The 24,240-nt window shown below is 40.9% G+C and overlaps 1 protein-coding gene across 2 annotated transcripts in view; it reads left to right on the top strand.

The window, feature by feature from the left end:
- ubr2 (ubiquitin protein ligase E3 component n-recognin 2) overlaps nucleotides 1–24,240 on the top strand; it is a 141,660-nt gene that overhangs the window by 47,890 nt on the left and 69,530 nt on the right. The window contains exons 9-13 of one of the 2 annotated variants that reach the window (XM_078557131.1): nucleotides 1,212–1,319; nucleotides 11,379–11,467; nucleotides 12,961–13,059; nucleotides 18,049–18,215; nucleotides 20,828–20,927. In XM_078557131.1, coding sequence (XP_078413257.1) covers nucleotides 1,212–1,319; nucleotides 11,379–11,467; nucleotides 12,961–13,059; nucleotides 18,049–18,215; nucleotides 20,828–20,927 — 563 coding nt within the window. Of the gene's footprint in view, nucleotides 1–1,211; nucleotides 1,320–11,378; nucleotides 11,468–12,960; nucleotides 13,060–13,123; nucleotides 13,223–18,048; nucleotides 18,216–20,827; nucleotides 20,928–24,240 lie in introns of both variants that reach the window. The other variant, XM_078557132.1, reaches the window with a different exon arrangement.

Here is a 24,240-nt window from a genome sequence, read left to right on the forward strand (position 1 = left end):
GTTTAAAGTATAAACATCCATGTACTTTTAATACCTTCAACATAACTGACTATTTAAGATAGAATGTAGTTAGTAGAATTCATGTTTGATTTTTATGTAGTAAAATTCTTTTGACTTAAACCATGAACCTTGTGGTTTCATTATTTTAGTAAATACCTGGGTTTTTGGATTTCCGAACAATAAAATAAATAAACAGGTTACTAGTTGCTATCAAGAACATAACTGGTTGTGGAATTTTTCAGGCACAACTAAAACCCGTGAAGCCTTGGCCTCACCTTCAGAAAAAAAAATTGAACTACTCAGAATTGTGCCTATTGTGAGGTCTCGAACTCCATTGGTTTACTAATTTCTGAAAGCTTAATAAAGCCGAATTCCCCACATGGCTTTTTGGGTAAATATATTGCTTTGTGGGATATGAAGCCGTCACCTAGAAAATACAGGACATAGGAGGAAGTTTAGATTTGGTTCGGTTGTGTTATTCACCACACTGAAATAAGCAGCTGGCATTTAATATTTCAACTCATTCAAGAACTTGTCATTGGGGTGAGAACCAGAGGGTTGGTGGACCTATGAAACTGTATTAGGACCTGAATTTACACCTTTGGGAGAGGAAGGGAGATAAATTTGCCAGGGAAGAAAATTGGTTTTATAAGGCATCTGAGAGTGACCTTGTATCTTTGAATGCTGAGTAGCTTTAATTGAAGAGCATGACACTTCTTTTCAGTGCAGTCATTATCGTGTATTTACAAGCCTATATTAAAACCGAAGGAGAGCATTGCAGTATCAGCTGCACTTGAATATTTAAGCTAAAGCATCATCGTTGCTGTGTGAAAATTCTGGAACTCCCCAACCTAATATCACTGTGGAAGCATCAGTGGTTCAATAAATTGACTGTCATTCTGATCACATGTCTTTTACCAGTAGTTTCATCTAGGCTTTACCTTAAAAGTTTACATTTTTATGGTGCTACTGATATGTAAAACTAGTTCAGAACTTGACCTCTTCTTGCATTTAGACTTCAAATGTAGAACCTGTGCCTTGCACTTGAAAGGGAAAAATTCTCCAAGGGGAAATGTTTTCAAGGCAGCTCATGCAAAGCAGCTAGTAGGCTGTGTGTTGGGCGCTACTATATCAGATAGCAGCATGACCTCTTCACCTTGTATTCAGATTAACAGCTGGAATTTATTAAAACTTTTTTTTGCCTAATAAAGGTGGATTGAGGCGAATATTGTGTGAAGTAGGATTACAACAAAGAACAGATGAAGACAGTTCTTCCCTTATTGATAAATTGATGCTCTGTGACTCAAAACTATGGAAAGGTAATGTTTTATTTCATAAATTTTAGGCATATATGAATTGAACTCTTGGAAACATGTTGTATCCCCAGTACTTCGTTATTTGTCATCCCTTTGGAGTTTGCCTTACTTAAATTCAGAGCCTTGGTTTGTGACTCTCCATTCTCCTCGTCAAACCTAATATCAAATTCACTAATAATGTAGTTACATTTTGCAAGGTGTTTCCTTACAGTCAGATTGTTAATTAGCTCTTGCTTGTTCCTCATCAACAAATCTAATATGGCATGTTCTCTTATTGGTTCTGAAACATACTGGTTTAGAAGATTCTTGAATGCATTCTACAAATTCATTATTTTTACTACTTGAGCTTTTCTGCCCTTTTCTGAATGTTGAAATTAAAATCTCCCATTACAACTAAGTTTCTGTTGCCTGCTTCCCTGAAGTCCATATTTATACATTCCAGCACTACATCACTAATGTTATGTTTAAAGACAAGTGCCACGAGAGTCTTGCATCCTTTGTTGTCCCCTAGTTCAACTTGTGTTTTCACTGTCTGAATCTTTCTTGAAATCCTTTCTACTGCTCGACTTTTAGCTGTTATTTGTGTTTCTAATTCCTATTTTCCAATTCCCTGTCCTTAAAATATTTAGCTCCCAGTTATGTCCAGCTTATAGTCAAGTCTCTAAATAGCTATGACAGCATGCCCTTTAACAAAAACAACTTGTAATTATTTGATACCTTAACATAATAAAACTTCCCAAGGTCCTTCACAGGAGCATTATAAAACAAAACATGACACCTAGCCACATAAGATGATGTTAGATCAAAAAGGTAGATTTTAAGCAGTGTCTTAAAGGAGGAAAGAGGTGGAGACAGGTAGGGAGGGAACTTCAGAGCTAAGGCCCAAGGCAACTGGAGACATGGCCACCAATGTTGGAGCAATTAAAATCAAAGATGTTCAAGAGGCCAGAACTGGATGAGAACAGAAATCTCTGAAGTTTGCAGAGCTGGAGGAGATTATAGTAAAAGGGAGGGGTGAGGCTGTGGAGGAACTTGAAACCAAAGATGATAATTCTAAAAGACATTGCTTAACCAGGCTAAAAGTTGAAATATTGACAAAATGGTGGACAACCGAAGAACCATGGTGGCTGGCTCCAAGAATGCTGTGCTTGGCATTAATGGTTTGTGATTGCCCATGGCAGCTTGGGGGAATCACTGTACCCCTACCCTTCAGGACATCAAATCAGGTGGGGATGGCAGTGGCTATTTTTAAGTGGGTTTTTTTTGGAGGGGAGCCAGAGCCTGGCATGATGTGGGGCTGGCTGGAAGTCACCTGGACTGGGGGGGGCGCGGGGGTGGGGGGCGGGGGTGGGTGGTTGCATTGGCCCTGGGAACCACTCTTTGGAGTTGGGGAAGGGGCTCCTTCCTCCAGCACTTCAGCAACCTGCGGAGCTGCTCACCCAGCGACATGGGACCAGCTGGCTTCGTGTGGCTGAGTGGAGGCCTCACTTATTAACCAGAGGGTGCATGTTTTTTGGACTCATTTTACCACCAAATGAGGGGCTAATTATAGGTCATTACTTCGTTTTAGGGTGGGGGGTGGATTTTGCTGTTGTGAAGAGCTTTAGGGAGATGTGGTGCTGTGGTGAAGGTAGTACCACCATGAAGGCCTGTTGGTGGGAGCGGGGTGGGATTACTAATGTTGTGGGGACCTTTTTGGGGGATTTTAGTGCTGTGATGGGTGTTTACTGAGATAGTTTAGTATTGAGGTATGGATTTTGCTCAGGGCACTAAATTGCTGAGTTGGTACGCTAGGAAGGGGGTTTAATTTAACTTAATTTAATTTGCTGAGGTGAGGACTGTATTGAGGGGGCTGATGAAGTGAGACTGGATTTTGCCGGCAGGTGCTTGAGGCGTGGGGCCGGCAGCTGTGAGAAGGGCCAGGGAATGTTGGAGGACAAGATCACACCTATGCCTGCGGTGACCTGAGCCTTGCCAGTCAGTGCTTTTCAACATTTAACAGTGACAGCATCAAGAGTTAATGGCTAAGGGACTAAAGCTGACACAACCTGGAGTGGAGTTGTAGTTGACATTTCCCTCAAGTTCACACCTTCTGGCAACTCGTGCATCTGACTGAGCCCCAGATATATAGGCATTTGTCTTTCCCCAGGCTATCAGCCATGAGGTCGAGAGGGGGATACGGATGTGAGGCAAGTCTGCACTTCCTAAAACTATATACCTAGGCTACGCATCAAACAAAGGTAACCTTTCAGCTCGCAAGCTGGAATGTGAGGACGTGTGCCTTGGTATGAACAATGACCCACACTCCACAGTAAGTGTATACAAGACTGCCCTGATTTACCATGAGCTACACAAGTTTGGTGTCAACATTGCTTGCCTGCAACAAACCAGATTAGCTGGCCCAGGTTCAATTCGTGAGGCTAATTACACTTCTACTGGCATGAAAAGGGCACTGAAGACCGCTGTGAGAATGATATAGGCTTCACAGTGAGCAACCAGCTGACACAGTTAATGGAGTTAGCAGGAGCAACCTCGGAGTGCTTCATCTCCCTGGTCTGTCATGTGATGGAAGTTCAGTTAAAATCCTATGTGCCTACGCACCAACAACTCCTGTGATGACGTTATGAGGAACATTCAAAATGGCAAGAGGCTAGTTAGCCTTGATGACTTCAATGCACATGTTGGGGCAGACAGTGATTCATGGCCAACATGTCTTGATCATCATGGGGTGAGCAAGATCAACGATAGCAGTGCCTTCTTGAGTTTTGTACCCTGAATGAATCCTGCATCACCAATGCCAAGACAGCTGTGCAAAAGATAGGAAGATACTAGGCAAATAAACACTGGATCAACTTGTGTCAAGAAATCCAAATTACCTCTAACAATGGAAATCTATGAGCTGTGTATGAAGAGATCAAGAGGGTGCTTGGTCCGACCATCACCAAAGTTGCCCCCTTGAGCAGATGGTGAAGCCTTCACCGACAAAAGTAAACTGATATTCTGCTGTGCTCAATCCTATTGTGAGATATACTCCTGGCAGATGTCTCCCAGTGGTGTTTTCTTTTTCTTGTGCTGACTAACGAACATCAATGTGCCAACTACGATTAAGGGATTGATTAACTCACAAATATGTAGGTTCATTTAAGGAGTTCAAGAGTTGGTAGCAGCATTACAAAGTGGGAGTACTTGTATGCAAATCTGATCAGTTGCCCCTCACAGCAGGCTGAGCCTGAGCCATGTGGTACATCATTTGACCTCTAGCAATGTACACAGAAAACATAGCCACACCTATTTAAAGATGCACCGCAACAACACTCCAGCTTCCTGTCATGGATGAATTAGATGAAGACCCTTCACTTGAGTTCGCGAAGGCCTTATATTACTTAGCAAACGGAAGGACAGCCTGCAGCATTGGAATCCCAGCCGAACTGCTCAAACACAAAGCCCCATCTATTGCCGTGCCTTCCTGTCCTTCTCCTTCTCTGCTAAAATGTAGGCTCCATTCCATAGGAGGTGTGCGATGCAGCAATCATCACACTATACAAAAAAAAAGGCATCAGAGCAGGCTGCAACAACTACAAAGGCATCTCATTCCTTAGCAACACAAGGAAGGCCTTTGCCATCGTCATGTGTAAAGGACTTCATCTACTTGCTGACTACGTACGTGCAATGGTTTCCGTACTGGCAAATCTACCGTACACAATATTCTCCATTATCCAGCTGCAAGAGAAGTGTCAGGAACAGGCTTTCACTCTTGACCTTATGTAGATCTTACTAAGACATTCACCATGGTCAGCAGAGCAGGACAACAAGACTTGAGGGAAAATTGCCTGTCATCAAAGCTCCTCAGCCTTACCTGCTCCATGGCAATATACACTGCACTGTACAGTTTGAAGGCTCTATTTCCGACAGTTTTAGAGTGAAGAATGGACTGAAACAGGATTGTGTCCTAGCCCCCACTCTGTTTAGCACCTTCCTCTCCATTATCCTGACCCTTGCCTTCCCTGCAGATCTGGGTATTGTGTACTAAGCCAGACGGCAAGCTCTACAATCTATCATGAATGAAAGCGAAGACGAGGACACACTGCATCCTGATCAGAGACTCCCCTATGCAGTTGAGGCTGGTAGTTGCTCACAGAGAAACCCAGCTACAAAGACCTCATCCTATGCCTGTGATTTGCTTTCCTTGACTATAAGCATCAAGGAAACTGTGGTCATGGGATGAAGTGTTGCACCTCTGCTCCTGATCACATTAAATAACAGCCTGCTGGAAGTGGTTAGCAAATTCTGCTACCTCGGATCCACGGTGGCAGACAGTCTGTCCCCGGAGGCAAAGTTTGTTACACTAATAGGAAAAGCAGCAACCACTTTTGGTTGACTCATGAAATGCACATGGAGTAACATCAAGCTGACCCTTTGGACCAAACTAATGGTTTATAAGGCCTGTCTTCTCAACACCTTGTTGTATAGCTGAGAAACATGAATGATTTACATCTATCAAGAAAAGGAGCTCAACAATTTCAATCTTTGCTGTCTGCGGTGCATTATGGTATATCCTGGCAGGACAAAATTACAAATGTGGCAGTCTTCTCGAAGCCAAAGTTCCTAAGTTTGTTAGCACTTATCAAATAGAGGCAGCTTGATTGCCTCAGTACTTCTGGAGAATGGAAGACTGTCATATACCCAAGAACTTGTGTATGGTGAAGTAGTTGGTGTCAGACGCCTGAAGCTCCGCTTCAAGGGTGCTTGCAAATGTGACGTGAAGGCCTTAGTCATCAATTATCGTACCTGGGAGTCACAAGTTGATGACACAAGAAAATGGTGACGCCTTCTCTGGGCTGGCATGTACCACCGTGATGACCAATGGCTGCAGCAGCTCGGCAACAGATGGCAACACCGAAAACAACAATGCCCAACGACACTTGTTTGTTTCATGTGTGCCGCTTGTGGCAGAACTTGCCTGTCTAGGATTGACCTCTTAAGCCATCAGCAAAAGTGCACCATATGAAAATACCCCATCTGAAATGGATTTTTTAGTTGTATGTCCATCATCTTTTGTAGATGGAATGATGTTGGAACTGCTTAACTGGGAGCCAATGTAGGCCAGCAAGCACAGGATTGATTGGTGAACAGGAATTGGTGCGATTAAGGACATAGGCAGCAGAGTTTTGGATGACCTCGAGCTTATGATGGTTAGAATGTGGGAGGTAGTTCATTGAAATAGTCGAGTCTAAAGGTAACAAAGGCATGAACGATGGTTTTCAGCAGCTAACGAGCAGAGGCGGGGTGAAGTTGGGTGATGTTACAGAGATGGAGATGGGCAGTCTCAGTGATGGCATGAATATGCGGTCAAAAGCTCATTTTCGGATTAAATGTGACACCAAGTTTACGAACAGACCGTTTTAATCCCAAACAGTTGCCAGAGAGAAGGATGGAGTCAAAAGTAAGGGAATAGAGTTTGAAGTGGGGACCAAAGACAGTGACTTCAATTTTCTCAATATTTAATTGGAGAAAATTTCTGCTCTTCTGGCACTGTAAATTGGATAACCAGGCTGATAATTTAGCAGCAGTGGTGGAGTTGAGCGGTGGTGATGAGTTAGAGTTAGGGGTCATCAGCATACTTGAGAAAATAACACACTGTTTTTGGATGATACCAAAGGGAAGTATTTAATGAGAAATAAGAGGGGCTCAGATCATTGGAGGATACCAGATGTAAGAGGATGAAAGACATTGCAAGTGCTACTCTGGTTATGAATAGATGGATAAGAATGGAACCAGGTGAGAGCAGTCCCACCCAGCTGGATGATAAGTGGAGAGGCATTGAAAGAAGATGGCATAGTCAACTGTGTCAGAGGCTAAAGACAAGGTTGAGAAGGATGATGAGGGATAGCTTACCTTTGTCACAATTACATAGGATGTCATTTGTGACTTTGAGAGTTATTTTTCTCACATGACTTTTGTTTACTTTTCCAATTACTTTAACTCTGTTCCCTCTCATTCTTGATTCTTTCATGATTGGGAACAGTTTCTCCCTATCGATTCTGTCCAGACCCCTCATGATTTTGATTACTTCTATCAAGTCCCCTCTCAGCTTCTTCAGGGAAAACAATCCTAACTTCTCCAATCTGTCATCAAAACTGAAGTTCCTCATCCCTGGAACCACTCTTGTGAATCCTTTCTGCATTCTTTGGTGGGAATTGAGCACAAGGATGAGGCTTACTAGTTCTTTTAAGGAACTCTTAATGTAACAATTGCTCTTGGCAGTTTAAAGTTTACATGCTTTTTTGTTTTGGTGTTGTGGCAGGGCAGAAACCTGATTGGAGGGATTCATTCGTGGAGTTGTGGGAAAGATGGGCATGAATTTGGGAGGTGACAATGCGTTCAAAGACTTAGGGAAGGAAAATTGGAGATGAGGTGGGAGGCTGCAAGGATGGTGGGTATTTTTTTGGAGAGAGGGGTGATGGCGGCAGGTTTAAGGAGAATGAAGGAGAAAGGCACAACACGTGAAGATAGAAATCCATTAACGATATCAGGAAACATGGAGGCCAGGAGGGGAACTGGGCAGTCAGCAATTTAATGGTAAAAGGTCAAGGGAGTTGGAGGTGGGTCTTATAGACAAGATGCTCGGAGAGGGCATGAGGGAAGATTGGAGAGAAACTAGAGAAAGATAAGAATTCAGGCCTAAGGGCAGGTGGGAGGGAAGTTTAGGAGGATATTTGGCCCAGTGGGTTAGTGGAAGGAAGGGCACGGCAGAGGCAGCTGATGGATGGTCTTGCCCTTAGAAACAAAGTCATCTGTGAGCTTGTTGCACTTAGTGTCGGATGTGAGGGTAGAGAAGATGGAAAGGGGTTTAAAAAGACTGTTTGTGATTGAAAAAAGAAGCCAGGAATGATAGTTGCATTCTAGGATGATCCTAGAATAGTGAGCAATTTTAGCAGACAGAGCAGGATCCAATAGTGCTTTATGTGGTCCAGCTAAATTTTGCTGTCAATGTTAAACTTTTTACAATTTATGTAAATGACTTGGATGAAAGAACCGAATATATGGTTGCTAAATTTGCTAATGACTCAAAGATAGATAGTAAAGTAAGTTGTGAAGAGGACATAAGGAGGCTACAAAGGGACATAGGTTAAGTTAGTGGGCAAATATCTGGTAACTGGAGTATAATGTGGGCAAATGTGAAATTGTCCATTTTGGCAGGAAGAATAAAAAAGCATATCTAAATGGTGAGAGTTTGCAGAGCTGAGATTGAGGGATCTGGGTGTCCTCTTGCACGAATCACAAAAGGTTAGAATGGAGGTACAGCAAGTAATTAGGAAAGCTAATAGAATGTTACCGTTTATTATGAGGGTAATTGAATCCTGAAGTAGGGAGGTTATGCTTCAATTGTACAGGGCATTGGTAAGACCATGTCTGTAGCACTGCACACAGTATTAGTCTCCTTATTTAAGGAAAGATGTAAATGCGTTGGAAGCAGTTCAGAGAAGGTTTATTGGACTAAAACCAGGAATGGGCGGTTTTTCTTATGAGGAATGTTTGGACAGGCTAGGATTATATCCACTGGAGTTTGGAAGAGTTCATTGAAAACTTTTAAGATCCTGAGGGGCCTTGATAGAGTGGATGTGAAGAGGATGTTTCTTCTTGTGGGAGAATCTAGAACTAGTGGTTACTGTTTAAAAATAAGGGGTTGCCCATTTAAGACAGAGATGAGAATTTTTTTCTCTGAGGGTCATGAGTCTTTGGAACACACTTCCTCAAAAGGCAGTGGAAGCAGAGTCTTTGAGTATTATTAAGGCAGAGTGAGATAGATTCTTGATAAGCAAGGGTGTGAAAGGTTATCGGGGGTAGGTGGAAATGTGGAGTTGAGGTTACATTCAGATCAGCCATGATTTTATTAAATGGCTAAGCAGGCTCAGGGAGCCAAGTGGCCTACTTCCCCTAATTCCTATGTTTGTATGTTAGACCAGTTATGAGCCATATCCTTTCAAGTCTGCATTACTTGGACTTAAGGAATCAGAGATGAGGGCCATGCAGGGGGAATGACCAGTGCGAGAGAATGGATTTATGGGGGCCTTGGGCATCAAAGGTGGAGCTGAGGGTGTGGCTGAACAAAGCAGTAGCTACAGAAATGTTTTGGCAAATGGAAAACCAAAGACTCAACAGTTGGGATTTTGAAAGTGCAGTTGTAAGTGAATTGCAGGATAGTTTCTTTGCAGTAGCAGATAGAGGAGGAAGGAAATTTGAGCCATGGCAAGGGCATGTTGGTGGAAAATGATACAAGGAAGTGATCAGAGTTGGCCTTATCTATCATAAATATGGTGGGACCAGCAAGAGCAGATGAGATGGGAAGGTCAGTGAGCTGGCTGTGTATATGAGTTAGGGAGGTCACTTGAGGGAGGATAAAAGAGCACTGTACTCAGAGGAGAGAGAGCACGATGACTTAAATCATCAAGGGTGTGAAGTTGTGCAGTTCAGAGGCTGAGGAAAGAAAGCAATGGACCTACCTGAGAAAATATTTGTATGTACTTGGGAGGGTGGTGGAGAACAGATATTTTGAACGAGAGGTGCGGGGAGTGGAATAAGGCAAGATGCTCATTGACTGAGAAAGTGCCAGAGAATTAGGGGCTCAGGCCATGGTGTGATTTGATGGAGTACCACACAACCGCTAGCAATCTTGATGGGATAAGCAGTGAAGGTATAACCAGATGGAGCAGCTGCATTAAGGGGAAAGGTGTCACCACTCCTCAGCTAGGGTTTCCCTTAAGGCCATGATGTTGATGCATCAGCCATATTTGGTTCATGGCTGACAAAGGCCTTGCTTATAAGTGAATGGACATTCTGAAGGGAAATGCATAGAGGGACGGTGAGACCCTCTTCCACTGGCAGGGCCCATGCACAGGATCAGCAATTCAGCAAGATGATTTCAAGATTCACCCTCAGCAGATTGGCTGGGCACAAAGTCTTGAATTAATGCTTCAAGCTCGTCTCTTATTTCTTATGCTGCGTGCATTTGTGTATGGAACTCTCTTGTTGCTAACATTGCCCGTATGCTCTGATGGCATTTTGCTCTCACTGTTTGACTTAAGTGTTTCTTTTGCTGATTATCTTTACATTGTTATTCAGTGAATTTAATATTTTCTTATTTTTCATCACTACTCTAGTCATTGCAAGCATTTTTTGTGCAATGTATTCCAATGACCTTTTCTGTTTCTTGATTATTAATGTTGTCTTTATCTCATGTACTCAGGCTTTTTCTCTTACCCCCTCTTGATTTTATATTTAGGTCACTATTATTTTCATCACCTCCTCACTGACTGGTTTAAAATCCTGTCTACAGTCCTCTTTATCCTTTGTTCCAGCCCAGTTCAGGTAGAGCCTGCCTAGCAGTACAGCTGTTTGCTGTTCGAGATGCCACTGTCATATGAAATTGAATAACTGCTTTCCAGTTGTGCACTTACTTTTCCTGACCTGTTTATTTCTGTCAGTTAGAAAGTGGCTCGTGTAGTAATCTGGAAGCTACCATCCTTGAGGCCCTGCTTAATTCTGCACTTGGCTGTTGATACTCCCTTAGAAGAATTTACTCCCTGGTCTTTACTGCATCATTGGTTCCATGGATCACAACAATTGTTTTTCTTCTCTCCCCCCATCCCCCTTTCCAAACTCTTTCAACAATGTTTGAGCATAAAATGCATATAAATAGACTACACACAAATTTCCTCAGGAACAACCAGCACAGTGCTGCTCTTAGTCTGAAACATTCCACATACTGTACACTAACTCATCCATGCAGATTAGACAGGTCTGGATTTGATTCCCATTCTACCCTGGTTTTGTCCAATTTCAACCAGAGTGAAGTTGGCTTTGGTGCCTCCAGGTTCCTGAGAGGAAAAATCGGGCAGAGTTTACAGCTCTGATCTTAATCCAGTGAACTGTTTTCTGCTGAGTCCAGGAGTGCCAAGTGTCTGGTATTCTGGATAAATATTTCTCATTATTAAAGTACTATTATGTTTCATGTTTTTCTTCTTGCTCCCAGAAGAATGATTATACCTCTTTATTAAATAGGAGCGAGAAACATCTATCACCAGTTGTTTATGAGCAGCCTCCTGATGGATCTGAAAAGCAAAAAGCTATTTGCAGTTCGATTTGCAAAAGTAAGTTCAGTTTTGAATTACATTGCTTAGGAATGAAACATTCCACATACTGTACACTAACTCATCCATGCAGATGAGTTTAATCCATTAACTGAAAAACCTATTTATTATTTGTCTTTACATTGTTTATCTGACTTTAGCTTGCTCAATCTTTCCTTAGCTTTGTTGTTAATTTGTGGCATTAACTGTTTTGATGTTGCTAATTAGTTTTTTTAATGCTGAAATAGCAACCTGCTCAACCTTTCCTCATAAGATAGCCCCTTCATCCCGAGAATTAGTCGAGTGAAACTTCTCTGAACTGCTAATGCAATTATACCCTTAAGTAAGGAGACTAGAACTGTACACAGCACTCCAAATGCTGTCTAAGGCCAAGAAATGTGGTGAGGAAAATAAACTATGTATCTTTTTTGATGGTAATAAATACCTAACTAGATGTTTTCACTGTTGCTTTCCTATATATAATAAATACGCCAAAGCAATAATTCAATTTCAGGATAAGTCTGCATAGAAACAAATGATAAAAAATGTTTAAAACTTTATTTATCTATGATTAATGTACTTACACATCAGCTGGCTAAATCAGATTGCAATTGTTATGTTTGTGTTTTCAATTTAATAATCGTTAATAATTGTGGTAGCATTGCTCCATTTATTATATTCTTCTGTAATTGATTTTTGTTTAAAAATTATAGCATAAAATTAGTTTTCTAGTTAGAAATAGCTACTCTTCAGCTGAAATGTGTCGGGAATTTCAGGTGTCGCATCCTGACCTTTCATCTCTTGGACCTGAATTTGAGTCCAGCTAGATTGATAGAATGAAAGATCACTGTCTTCTGGCTGATTGGCTTTTGTAGTCCTGCATGAGATGATTGATAATCTAGTTTCTCAAGGGTTCAGCACAAAGCTCCTGACTATTCTGGGCCAGGTTGGCAGTCTCAGATCACAAAATTCATTAGCATGGGGAAGTACAGTGGGGTCAGGAGAAAGAAGTCTCATGAGTGTTGTTATGTTTCATGTGGCACCTAAGCTATGTAAATCTGACTTGTAACTGCTTGACGCCGACTCTTGCTGACAATAGTTGATTAAATATATTGTCTCCCAGAAGTGACATTCCCAGATAAACCTTACCATGACACATGCAAAAGTCACCCTATGCCCTCACACCCACCCAAAAAACATGTCCTCTAATGGCTGCATATTTGTTAAATTGGTTAAGTATTATTAAGTTTAAAATTGAGACTCATGACAAGTGGTGCAAGATGCAGAACTGATGCAAGTGATACACTTCCTTAAATTTCATGAGTTTGGACCAAGTAAATTTGTTTGTGGGCATGGACGAAAGTTACTCTTTTTGCTTACTTCTAATGAAATCTGTACCCAAGTATGTTTGCCTTCCACCTTTTTAGGAAACTTAATAGTTAGAAATAGAATCAGTCTTTAATTATGAGGTCAGTCTGGACATGACCTGGAGGTGAATTTATCTTGTTGTTTAGAATTACCCGCAGTTGCAGAGAGATTTTATGGAGGATGATCACGAGCGGGTAGTGTCAGTGACTGCTCTGTCTGTCCAGCTCTTCACTGTCCCAACTTTGGTGAGTACAATGTGTTTCATTCAATTCATTTGTCCACCTCCTTGCTTCTCTGCCTTTTCATTAGAACTATGAGAGGTTGCAGACTGACTATGTGAATGATGACCACGACAGAGAGTTCTCGGTTACCGACCTTTCAGTGCAAATTTTCACAGTACCTTCCTTGGTGAGTAGCAATTTGAATTTGACCAAGGACAGTAAAATGTTTTGGTGGCATTACTATGTGAAAATCGGTTTTCTAGGGTGCTTTTCATTGGATCAGCAGGTTAAGGAGAGTTCTGAGCCATAGATATCAGGAAGGTTCAGGGTTTGCAGTTCGTCTGTAGTGTTTGAGCTGCTCTTGGCTGGTGTAGCAGATCAAACTCAAGATTTCTTAATTGTGGGGAAGTTTGACAAGAAAATCCAGTATTGATTGTTACTCAATGACCCCTTATGTGTCATACATTGGGTGAGGGTAGGATCAGTGTCATTTCTCATAACCCCCAGCCACTAGGCTCACACTTGAAGAATATGCACTCAGAAAGGTACAGGAGGGCACGGTTTGCACATGGAAGTAAACTCCAGTAATGATACAACACCTCGAAGAGGGAGAACTATGAAAGAGAAAAATGAGTTGGCATTCTGATTATTGTTAACCTAATCTCAACACCTAAGTTTCATTGTTAAGCATTTCCTCTCCACCTTCTTAAAAATCTTTTGGAAATATATCTGTTGCACCAACCATTTGGTTCTCTCTCCTAAACCTACTGGACAGCCTTGGCATCCAATCTTTTTTTCCGTGAAGCACATTGAGACATCTTTTCTCCTTTGAAGGCATGATATCAGTGCAATTCATTGCTGTATTTTCTGCTGCACAAGAACACAGGAATTTTAGGAGCAGGAGTAGGTCATTCAGGCCCTTGAGCCTGCTCCGCCATTCAGTAAGATCATGGCTGATCTGATGGTGGCCTCAACTCCCCTTTTCTGTCTGCCTCCCGTAACAATTGGTTTCCTTGTCGATCAAAAATCTGTCTAACTCAGCCTTGAATATATTCAATGACCCATCCTCCAATGCTCTCCAGGGAATGGAATTCCACAGACATATAACCTCCGAGAGAAGAAATTCCTCCTCATCTCAGTGTTAAATGGGAGACCCTTAGTTTTTAAACTGTGCCCCCAAATTTGAGACTCCCCCAAGAGAGGAAACGTCCTCTCAACATCTCTCAATTGTCAAGTTCCCCAAGGATCTTATGTTTCAATGAGATCACCTCATTCTTGTTAACTCCAATGGGCTTAGACCCAACCTGCTCAACCTTTCCTCATAAGATAGTCCCTTCATCCCGAGAATTAGTCGAGTGAAACTTCTCTGACTGCTAATGCAATTATACCCTTAAGTAAGGAGATTAGAACTGTACACAGCACTCCAAATGCTGTCTCACTAAGGCCTGTACAGCTAGAGAAACACTTCCCTCCTTTTATACTTGATTCCTCTTGCAATAAATGCCAACACTCCATTTGCCTTTCCAATCACTTGCTGCACCTGCATATTCGCTTGTTGTGATTCACACCAGGGTACCCAGATTGATCTGTATGGTAGAGTTCTGTAGTTTCTCTACATTTAAATAATATGCTGCTTTTTTTTATTCTTCCTGCCAAAGCGGACACGTTCGCATTTTCCTACATTGCTATCGGCAAAATTTTTGCTCACTCACTTTGCCTATCTAATTCCCTTTGTAGACTCTTTATGCCCTCTTGACAACTTATTTTCCTACCTACTTTTGTGGTGTTCGCAGATTTAGCTAACATACATTCGATCATCAGTCCTCTAAGCACTGTAAAACTAAAACTGGCCCAGCTTGTAGTTTTTGATTGATCTGTCTCTAGACTGGTAAAAGAAATAAACTCCTGCACTCCTTTGCTCAGTGAGTAATGGGTATTCATTTGCAACATGCTCAAGGGGCTGAATGGGCTATTCCTGTTCCTCTGCTGTGGAATGCATTTTACCAATTGGAGCTTTGTAATGCCTAGTTCAGATATAAAATTAAGTACAATGAGAGGGCTATTGATGCACTCATGCTCTTAAACAGCCTGTGCTCACTGTTTCTCTACTCACCTGCTCTCCTGAAGGTGTTGTGCCAAGTTTCTTCTTGTCTCATTCAGCACAGGTGATTGTGCAACTCTTGAAATGTAATTTTGTATCATTTACCCATGACTATTTTGTGTGTGACAGAAGAAGAAAAGGCAGTTTTTTTGTGGAGCCCCAGAAGATTGGAAAATTGAGAGTCTTACTGATGCAGAATAGCTGGAGAAGATGATGTAGCAAGTCTGAATGGCAAATTGGGTCGTTTAACTGGCCTCTTCCCACTGGATGTTGTAGCAGTGGGTTACTTGGAATGTGGGTTTTAAATCTAGCAGATCAATGGGATGGCAATCTCTATTGCCTGTGAATGCACTTTGTGATTAAAATTTCATTAGCTTTACATGAGCACCCTATTTTTGGGACAAATTACTGATCATGCTTGCATGGGGATGTGGTTGAGTGTTTTCTGGTCGCATTGGGATTAAGATTTAATGCAGGAACATGTTAGTTTTTCTTGTCCTCCATCGGTTGTGAATATTTGATTATGTACAAAAATGGGTATAAAAATGTTATTCCCCATTACTAGCATTTGTGCAATGTTCCAAGTGTTGTATAACTCTTGCCTTTATAGGGCAATCATCTGTTACAGCCACTTTTAACAGTCTCTAATTACTTCTAGTGGAAGTAAATGGAAAATTTCCTCTCTAAAATATATATATTTTGATGTATTCTTTTTGAGTTTCCTGCCCAAAGGCAGGTTTCTGGTGATTATTTGCCAAACCAGTGTCATGATTTTATTCTATGGGTAGGGCAGACAAACCCTGAGTCTGTTTTAGCTGGAACGGGGATTGAACCCTGTGCTGCTGGTGTTAATCTGACCCACACACTAGTCACCTAGTTAACTGGCACCCCATAAATTTTGTGTTACAGCTACTCAATTCAGCCAATATGTTTGTCGTACTTGTGTAGTTTCTTTGTATTTCATGGCAGAATCACTAAAGAGCACCATAGAGCAGGTATGAATCTGGTGAGATAATCCTGGTTAGTGTGCCACCTGGCTATTAGACCAATTAAGCAGGTCCTATAGGTGACTGTTTTGGATGTATTGTACTCTACATGACCTGTACTTACTCCAGAGGTTTAGTGGTATTGTATATTAATCTGGTGGTTTGGCAGTTAACCTGAAACATTGCTGGCTAACAGTAGTGGAAGCAATATGTATGGCTTTCCATTGAAGAGCTTTTAAAAGATAATTAGCTTATGGAATTTAAATGCTTTCTATTCTACTTAGTAAAATTTGATACTTGCAGTTTTAATTGAAACTTCTAGAAAACTATCTAAAGTATATTGCTAAGTACATTCACATTATTCTACCACCTGGTGTGTAAACTAAAAGTTTACCAATGCTTCCAACACACACACATCTTTCTGTTCCCATACCAGAAGATGCCTGTTGTGCTGCGAGTCAGCCATGAGACTTGTTCCCTGAGCTGGGTTAAATAAGAATCTTACTCCTCATAAAATGCTAATTTAGGAAATAATTTTCTTGTCGCTTCCTCCTATTTCCAATCATCTATAGGGACATAACATTTAAAAGGAATGGGCCAGGTTGTTGCATCAACCTGCTAAACTTTTTTTTTATAGAAGTCTGCTCATATTTGTTTTCTAAAGTCAAACATATTGCATTAAATTTGGCAATATGAAAGTAGGGATAGGCTGTGTTCCACACAAAACTAGCCCTTGTTGCATTGGGCCAAGCAAGAGCACTTCAAATTCAGAATGGCACATTGAAAAAAGTATGTGATGCAGAAGTTGCCATTTAGCTCATGACTGTGCCAGTCCTTTGCAAAGCTGCCGCTGTTACCCTGCATTCTGTCCGTGACCCTACGCCTTGTTGGCTTCAAGAAATTTGTGCATGCTTCCATTTCTGTCAAGAAAATAAAATTGTATCTTGTCTATGAAACTGAAACAAATTCTGTCCTCAAAAAATGTATTTTATTTCATCAAGTAGCAAGTGCCTTCCTGATTAGAGCAATAGCTATCTTTGGGATTGGGCATACTCAAATTGTTCTGCTGTTATCTTGTCAGGTGCTCGTATGAAATGCAAATAAATATGATTAATAGTGTTCAGAGAACATTTGTAGTATTGAGAAGGTTGAATAAGTTTTCACCAAATTTAAGAAGCAATTTGTTCTTTGGGTACTTGATAGAAAATCTCAATATGGTGACAATAACCATAGTTATAACAATAACAGTAACCATATGGTAACAAGAGGCAATGGGTTCTTAACTTTGTGCTAATAAACTTATACTCCTTTGGAGTGTCAGACCTTGCCTGCAAACTAAGTGAACAGATGGGGAATCTGCTCCACTGTTAGAGCATAAGTGAGTGTTGAGTTTGCAACTGAGAAAAATGTGGGGGGAGGGGGAGTGCGGGGGGGCGGGTGAGGGAGGGGGGGTGTGGGGGGCGGGTGAGGGAGGGGGTTGTGGAGGTCGGGTGAGGGAGGGGGGCAAAACCTCTGCATGTTTCTTTGCCCATGAATTTCAAAAATGTGTGTTTGTGTAATTGTGAGAATGTGAAATCCTAACAGTCTGTAATGGTGCATTAGAAATGCACTATCGAATCAGACCATTGATATTGTATTTTTCTCCTCCATTTACATCATTTATTGAGGATTTTGGTTTATTGCTTTCTGCTACAAACACTGCTTTGAACAAAGCAAAGGTCAACATTGTTGATCAAAGCATTTCTGTGTCTAATTGTCAAGTTTCCCATCACATTTTAGCTTCGTTTCCAATATTTTACAATGCTATTCTGCCAAATAGTTTTTGCTTAGGATTGGGAAGAGGGGATTTTCAATGTTGCTTCTTTAACTCATAACCACATGGGGAGACATCACTCCAGTATTATGATTAATATGATTGCATTTCAGGCTCGCATGCTGATAACTGAAGAAAACCTCATGACAACCATAATTCAAACTTTCATGGATCATCTGATGAGACAGCGGGATTCTCATGGCAGGTTTCAGTTTGAAAGGTATACAGGCACACAGGCCGCCAAATTCCGGAGGGTGCAAAGCCTCATTGGTGATCTAAAGTAAGTGTGTAAATTTAACTTGGTTCAAAGTTGTACTTTTGTAAAAATGCCTGAAGAGCACTAACTGAATGCCTCCATCTATCTGTTCATCATAGGAAAAAGCCAACAAAATGAAAAATAATTCATGTTTTCAGTTTGACAGCAACATTGCTGCGGATCATTTTTAGAAGTGTCACGGCAGAATTAGCGGCTCTCGTAGCTCTACAGATATATGCCTATCGATGTTGCAGTGGGCATTAACTTTTAATGAGAGATACGTCTCATCTTTTTGAGTGACTTTGTAGAAATCTGGTGACTCATAACTTAAATATTTTAGTAATAAACTGCTAACTGTAACTTCCTATAATCTGTATTTTAGTTATATACTGTGTTCTGTTAAGATGTTGTGGGTGACTGTCTCATCTTATTCACTAGATGTGTTCAAGCTAATGTTTTATTTGTATTTATATGAAAAGGAGGCTGATTTCTGGTCAGAAGTCCTCTCTTGATCTGTAGCTCCTCACTTCAAGTCATATCCACCCTTTCTCGTGGTGAACCATTAAACTCTACCTCACAGTGGAGGGTCAGATGTTGGAAGGGTGCAAAATAAGTCCATTGTGGCTTGGAAGGCAACACCTACAAGTATTTGGTACTTTCAGCAGATAAGGCACAATGGTAACGCAGTGTAGACTGTGGCAAAAAACAAAAGCAGAGAAACACTTGTACCAACCATCCACTGCAGATGCCAAGCTACCTGGATGTCTTGGATCCTCCTTGCTTCTGGAATTGTGCAAAAGCAGCCAAGCGAGTGGGGGCAACAGCACGCACCTTTCCTTCTTCCACTGGACTCAAATTCCTTAGCTTAGGTTTAGCCATAAAGTGTGACCTGCAGACATGCAATCAAATTCTCCAGTGATGGGAAGTGGGCGAAGTGACACTTGCATTCACACAGGAAGTCATATGTTAGGATGGGTTAGTTGTATAATTGGTACTATTAATGATACAAAGTTTGCAGTGAAATCGATATGTTTGGTCTTTGGAGTATTCTTGAAACTTAAACATCAGTTTCTCACAGAAAGATATTGCTTTTAGTTGACTCTGTTTTCTTCCTGGTTCATATTTTTTGTCGATGTATCTGACTTGTGCAATTATACAATTTTAGGAATATTAAAACCAAAGTTTTACATTATTCAATCGCTACATGTCAGTTTACCACATCTTTATAATATTTAGCCTGAGGAGGTGTCCTTACTTTGCCCCATTGTCCTTTATCTGCATTTCTCAATTGAAAATAAGGGAGTAAAATTTGTTATTAACAGAGGAGTGACTGATGGCTGCAGTAAGTGGTTGGTTTAGGGGTGTGGAGACTGCAGAGTGACATGGTACCAGATGCTTTGGTGTGCATTGATATTGCATTGGAGTAGTAAATTATGCAAAGTAACACCTTCAGGAGAGAATTGATGGCATATTGAGTTTTATTTGAGGAAAATGTTTAAAATGAGAATAATACATTTTTAAAAAATGCTTTCAATTTAAAGTATCTTTCAAAATGAATTTCTTCACTTACTTGAGAGGACAAATTTGACATTTTCTGAGTATGAAAGCAAATGGGTTATCAAAGTAAAGTATACAGGTGATGTAGGCCTCTCTGGGTGACTGGTGACCCAACATGCCAACATTGTTGAGGCATATCTGATTATTATTGATAAGACAATAAGTAGGAACAAGTTAATTTTTGTTAAAACCCACACTTCATGATGTGTCTGAAGTATACTGTGATCCACAGAGTTATAAGAATGTGTGCCTCAGCTTGGCTCAGTGGAAAAATGCCCTGTCTTTAAGTGGTTTTCCAGGATTTGATCATATGATTTAGGCTGGCAATTCAGTGTAGCACTGAGGGAGCAGATTGCTGGAGTTGCAGTATTTTTGATATGAAGTCAAACTGAGGTGATTCACATTGAGAGAACAATAGCATCCCCCTGGTATCCTGGCCAGTATTCTTCGCTCATTAAAAAAAAATTTAACTTATCATGCATTTTATTTTATCATGCACCTGCTTTGTGTACCTTTATATGCAGGTGGCTTGAGTGTTTGCTGAGAGATCTTAGGATGATGTGATCAAGTACTATATAAATGCAAGATCTTCTATGCGGTTCTGCACAAAGATAATCTTCTCTACATATTGTGCTCAATATAGATGAGCTGGTGATTTTCTCCCATTTTCCTAACATCTCTTTGATTATTGGGGTGGCACAAATCAATTTGCCCTCTGATTTTTCTTTGTTTCGTTAAGTAGCTCTTTGAGGATCAAGTTGAACTTTATATCTTTGGAATCTGATTTAATACTTTCTGATAAAATTAGTGGAAGTATCTTAATTTTTTTAACTCATAAACTTTCAGCAAATTCCATCAATAAATTCAATACATATACTGTTCTAGCTTTACCGATTGCTGCGTTTGTAATTTGTGCAGTCTTTTTGCTAGAGTTTATACCCACACTCAGTTGATAGTGTTAAAACTGGAATAATTTGTTCATGTTTTCAGCATTGGCATTGAGTAGAGGTTCCTGTTCTCAATAATCAGAATAACGTTATAGAATTTCTGTGTCTAACATAGTGCTCTTTTCTTCACAGGTATGTATTGGTTAGCAAACCCTCAGAGTGGACAGACAAACTAAGGGAGAAATTTCTGGAGGGCTTTGAGGTCTTCTTGCAGTTATTAAAACGCATGCAGGTTGGTTCAGAATTTTCATTTCTTAAAAAAGCCAGGACAATAAACAGGTGATTCATTTCAAAAAGAAACAATTTCAATTTGATGTAAATGATCTTTGATATGAATTACTATTGCCATTAAATTTCATAATCACATTTAATATTTTTATGCTAAGATAAAAACACAAAATTGGTTTTTTTTAAGTGTCTTTCCTTGGCTTGCATAGCTTAAGCAAATCTAGCTAAACAAGACCACAGAATAACTTGTCAGGTGCATGTAGATATTTGGGCTTTGAACAAATTATTTTCAGAGGTCAACAATATAAGGGTAGAGCCAATTTGTCTTGATTGTTAATTGCATATGAAAATGCCAAATTATATACATTTTTGAGGCACCTCTACTCAATTCCAATGCCAAAAATAGGAACACTAGTTCCACTAATTATTCCAGTTTAAACATTATCAATTGAGTGTGGGCATAAACTCTAGCAAAAAGACTGCACAAATTACAAATGCAGCAATCGATAAAACCAAAACTGCATATGTATTGAATTTATTGATGGAATTTGCTGAATGTTTGAGTTTAAAAAATTAAGAAACTTCCACTAATTTTATCAAAGTATTGAATCAGATTCCAAACGTATAAAGTTCAGCTAGATTCTCAAGGAGTTACTGAACGAAACAAAGAAAAATCAGAAAGCAAATTGATTTGTGCCACCCCGATAATCTAAGTGATGTTGGGAAACGAGGAGAAAATCACCAACTCATCTATATTGAACACAATATGTAGAGAAGATTGTCTTTGTGCAGAACTTTTCATTTATATAGTACTTGATCACATCATCCTGAGATCTATCAGCAAACACACAAGCCAGCTGTGTATAAAGGTACACGAAGCAGCAAATAAATTGGATAACAAAATTATCCAAGGGTCTTGGAAGGAGAGAGTGTATGGGGGACGAGGGAGGACTTGTACTAAAAACTGAAAGTCCTACCTTGGAGGGTATGCACAATAAAAACAATAATTTGTTAATAATCCAAGTGGAAAAGCTGGATATGTTTTAAATGTGAGAGATATTTTTTAACATGTTTGAGTGGGACCCCGTAACAAAACATAATAGAAAGGAATATAAACAGAGAACTATACATCATGTAGCTTTAAGTTACATTTATGATGCTGAGGGACTGTTCATTTAAAAATTAATTTTGAAACAAGAAGTCTTTGTGAGACTTGTGTTAAAGAGAATGGTTTTATACCACGAGCTACATTGCTCATGTTATGAGACAGCTTCTGAAAAAAGTGATTTTTTTTTTTCCAGTCAGCTTTCCTTGCCTGCCATGGTGTTTGAGCACATATGGCTTTGGAGTCCTCAGAACTGGGACCTTCTGTATACGATCTAGCACCCCCTAATATCAATTGCTTGTCTTTTCATCCATCCTGGAGTTATACAGAATGTCCTCCTGAGATGACTTGAGTGGAAGGAGTATGATTGGAGGGAACACAGATGATCACTGGATGATCAAATCATTATTTTGGGTGGTTATATGGAGAAAAAAAAGCTTGCATTTATGTAAAAGCAAAATACTGCGGATGCTGGAAATCTAGAACAAAAACAAAAATACCTGGAAAAGCTCAGCAGGTCTGACAGCATCTGCAGAGAGGGATACAGTTGACGTTTTGAGTCCATATGACCCTTCATCAGAACTAAGACATATAGAAATGAGATGAAATATAAGTTGGCAGAAGGGGGTGGGACAGGAGAGCTCAATAGGGGGTCAGTGATAGGTGGAGGCCAAGAAGAGACTGCCAAAGATGTTATAGACAAAGGGGTGTTGACGGTGGTGATATTACCTAAAGGATGTGTTAATGGGGACAGTAAGGGAAGCAAGCTAGTGGCAGATGGCCCTAGTGTGGGCGGGGTGGGGGGGAAGGGATCGAAATGGGCTAAACGGTGGAGATGAAACAATAGATCGAAATAAATTTAAAAATAGGAGGGAAAAGAAAAAATATATAGTTGTAAAAAAATTATAAATGATTGAAAAAAGGGGGATCGGAAAGAGGGTGGGGATGGAAGAGAGAGTTCATGATCTGAAATTGTTGAACTCAATATTAAGTCCGGAAGGCTGCAAAGTGCCTAGTCGGAAGATGAGGTGCTATTCCTCCAGTTTGGTTCACCGGAACATTGCAGCAGGCCAAGGACGGACATGTGGGCATGAGGGCAGGGTGGTGTGTTGAAATGGCGAACGACAGGGAGGTCTAGGTCATGTTTGCGGACAGACCGAAGGTGTTCCACAAAGCGGTCACCAAGCCTGCATTTGGTGTCTCCAATGTAGAGGAAACCGCATTGGGAGCAGCGAATGCAGTAGACTAAACTGAGGGAAGTGCAAGTGAAGTGCTACTTCACTTGAAAGGAGTGTTTGGGTCTTTGGACAATGAGGAGAGAGGAAGTAATGGGGCATGTGTTGCACCTTCTGCGGTTACATGGGAAGGTGCCGTGGGAGGGGGTTGAGGTTTAGGGGGTGATGGAGGAGTGGACCAGGGTGTCCTGGAGGGAATGATCCCTGCGGAAAGCTGCCGGGGGGGCGAAGGGAAGATGTGTTTGGTAGTGGCATCGTGCTGGATTTGGCAGAAATGGTGGAGGATGATCCTTTGAATGCGGAGGCTGGTGGGGTGATAAGTGAGGACAAGGGTGACCCTGTCATGGCTCTGGGAGGAAGAGGAAAGTGTGAGGCAGGATGCGCGGGAGATGGGGCGGACATGGTTGAGGGCCCTGTCAACCACCGTGGGTGGAAAACCTCGATTAAGGAAGAAGGAAGACATGTCAGAGGAACTGTTTTGGCAAGTGGCATCATCAGAACAGATGCGACAGAGACGAAGGAACTGAGAGAATGGGATGGAATCCTTACAGGAAGCGGGGTGTGAGGAGCTGTAGTCGAGGTAGCTGTGGGAGTTGGTAGGCTTATAATGAATACTGGTGGACAGTCTATCACCAGAAATTGAGACTGAGAGGTCAAGGAAGGGAAGGAAAGTATCAGTGATGGACCACATGAAAATGATGAAGGGGTGCAAATTGGAAGCAAAATTAATAAATTTTTCCAGATCCAGCCTTTCATGATCTCAGGACATCCCAAAGCACTTGACAGCCAACTAGGCACTTTTGAAGTGTAGTCAGCATTGGAATTCAGGAATAATGGACCGAACAATCTCTCCTAGTGACTTTAAAAAAAATTATTGACCAGGGCACCCAGGTGAAATCTCCTTGCTGCAATCGAAATAATGCTTCCTGATCTTATACGTCCACTTGAGAGGGCAGAACGGTCCTTGGTTTAATATA

Source organism: Cetorhinus maximus, chromosome 14 (genome assembly GCF_964194155.1).
Source record: "Cetorhinus maximus chromosome 14, sCetMax3.hap1.1, whole genome shotgun sequence".
In the NCBI taxonomy this organism is placed as follows: Eukaryota; Metazoa; Chordata; class Chondrichthyes; order Lamniformes; family Cetorhinidae; genus Cetorhinus; species Cetorhinus maximus.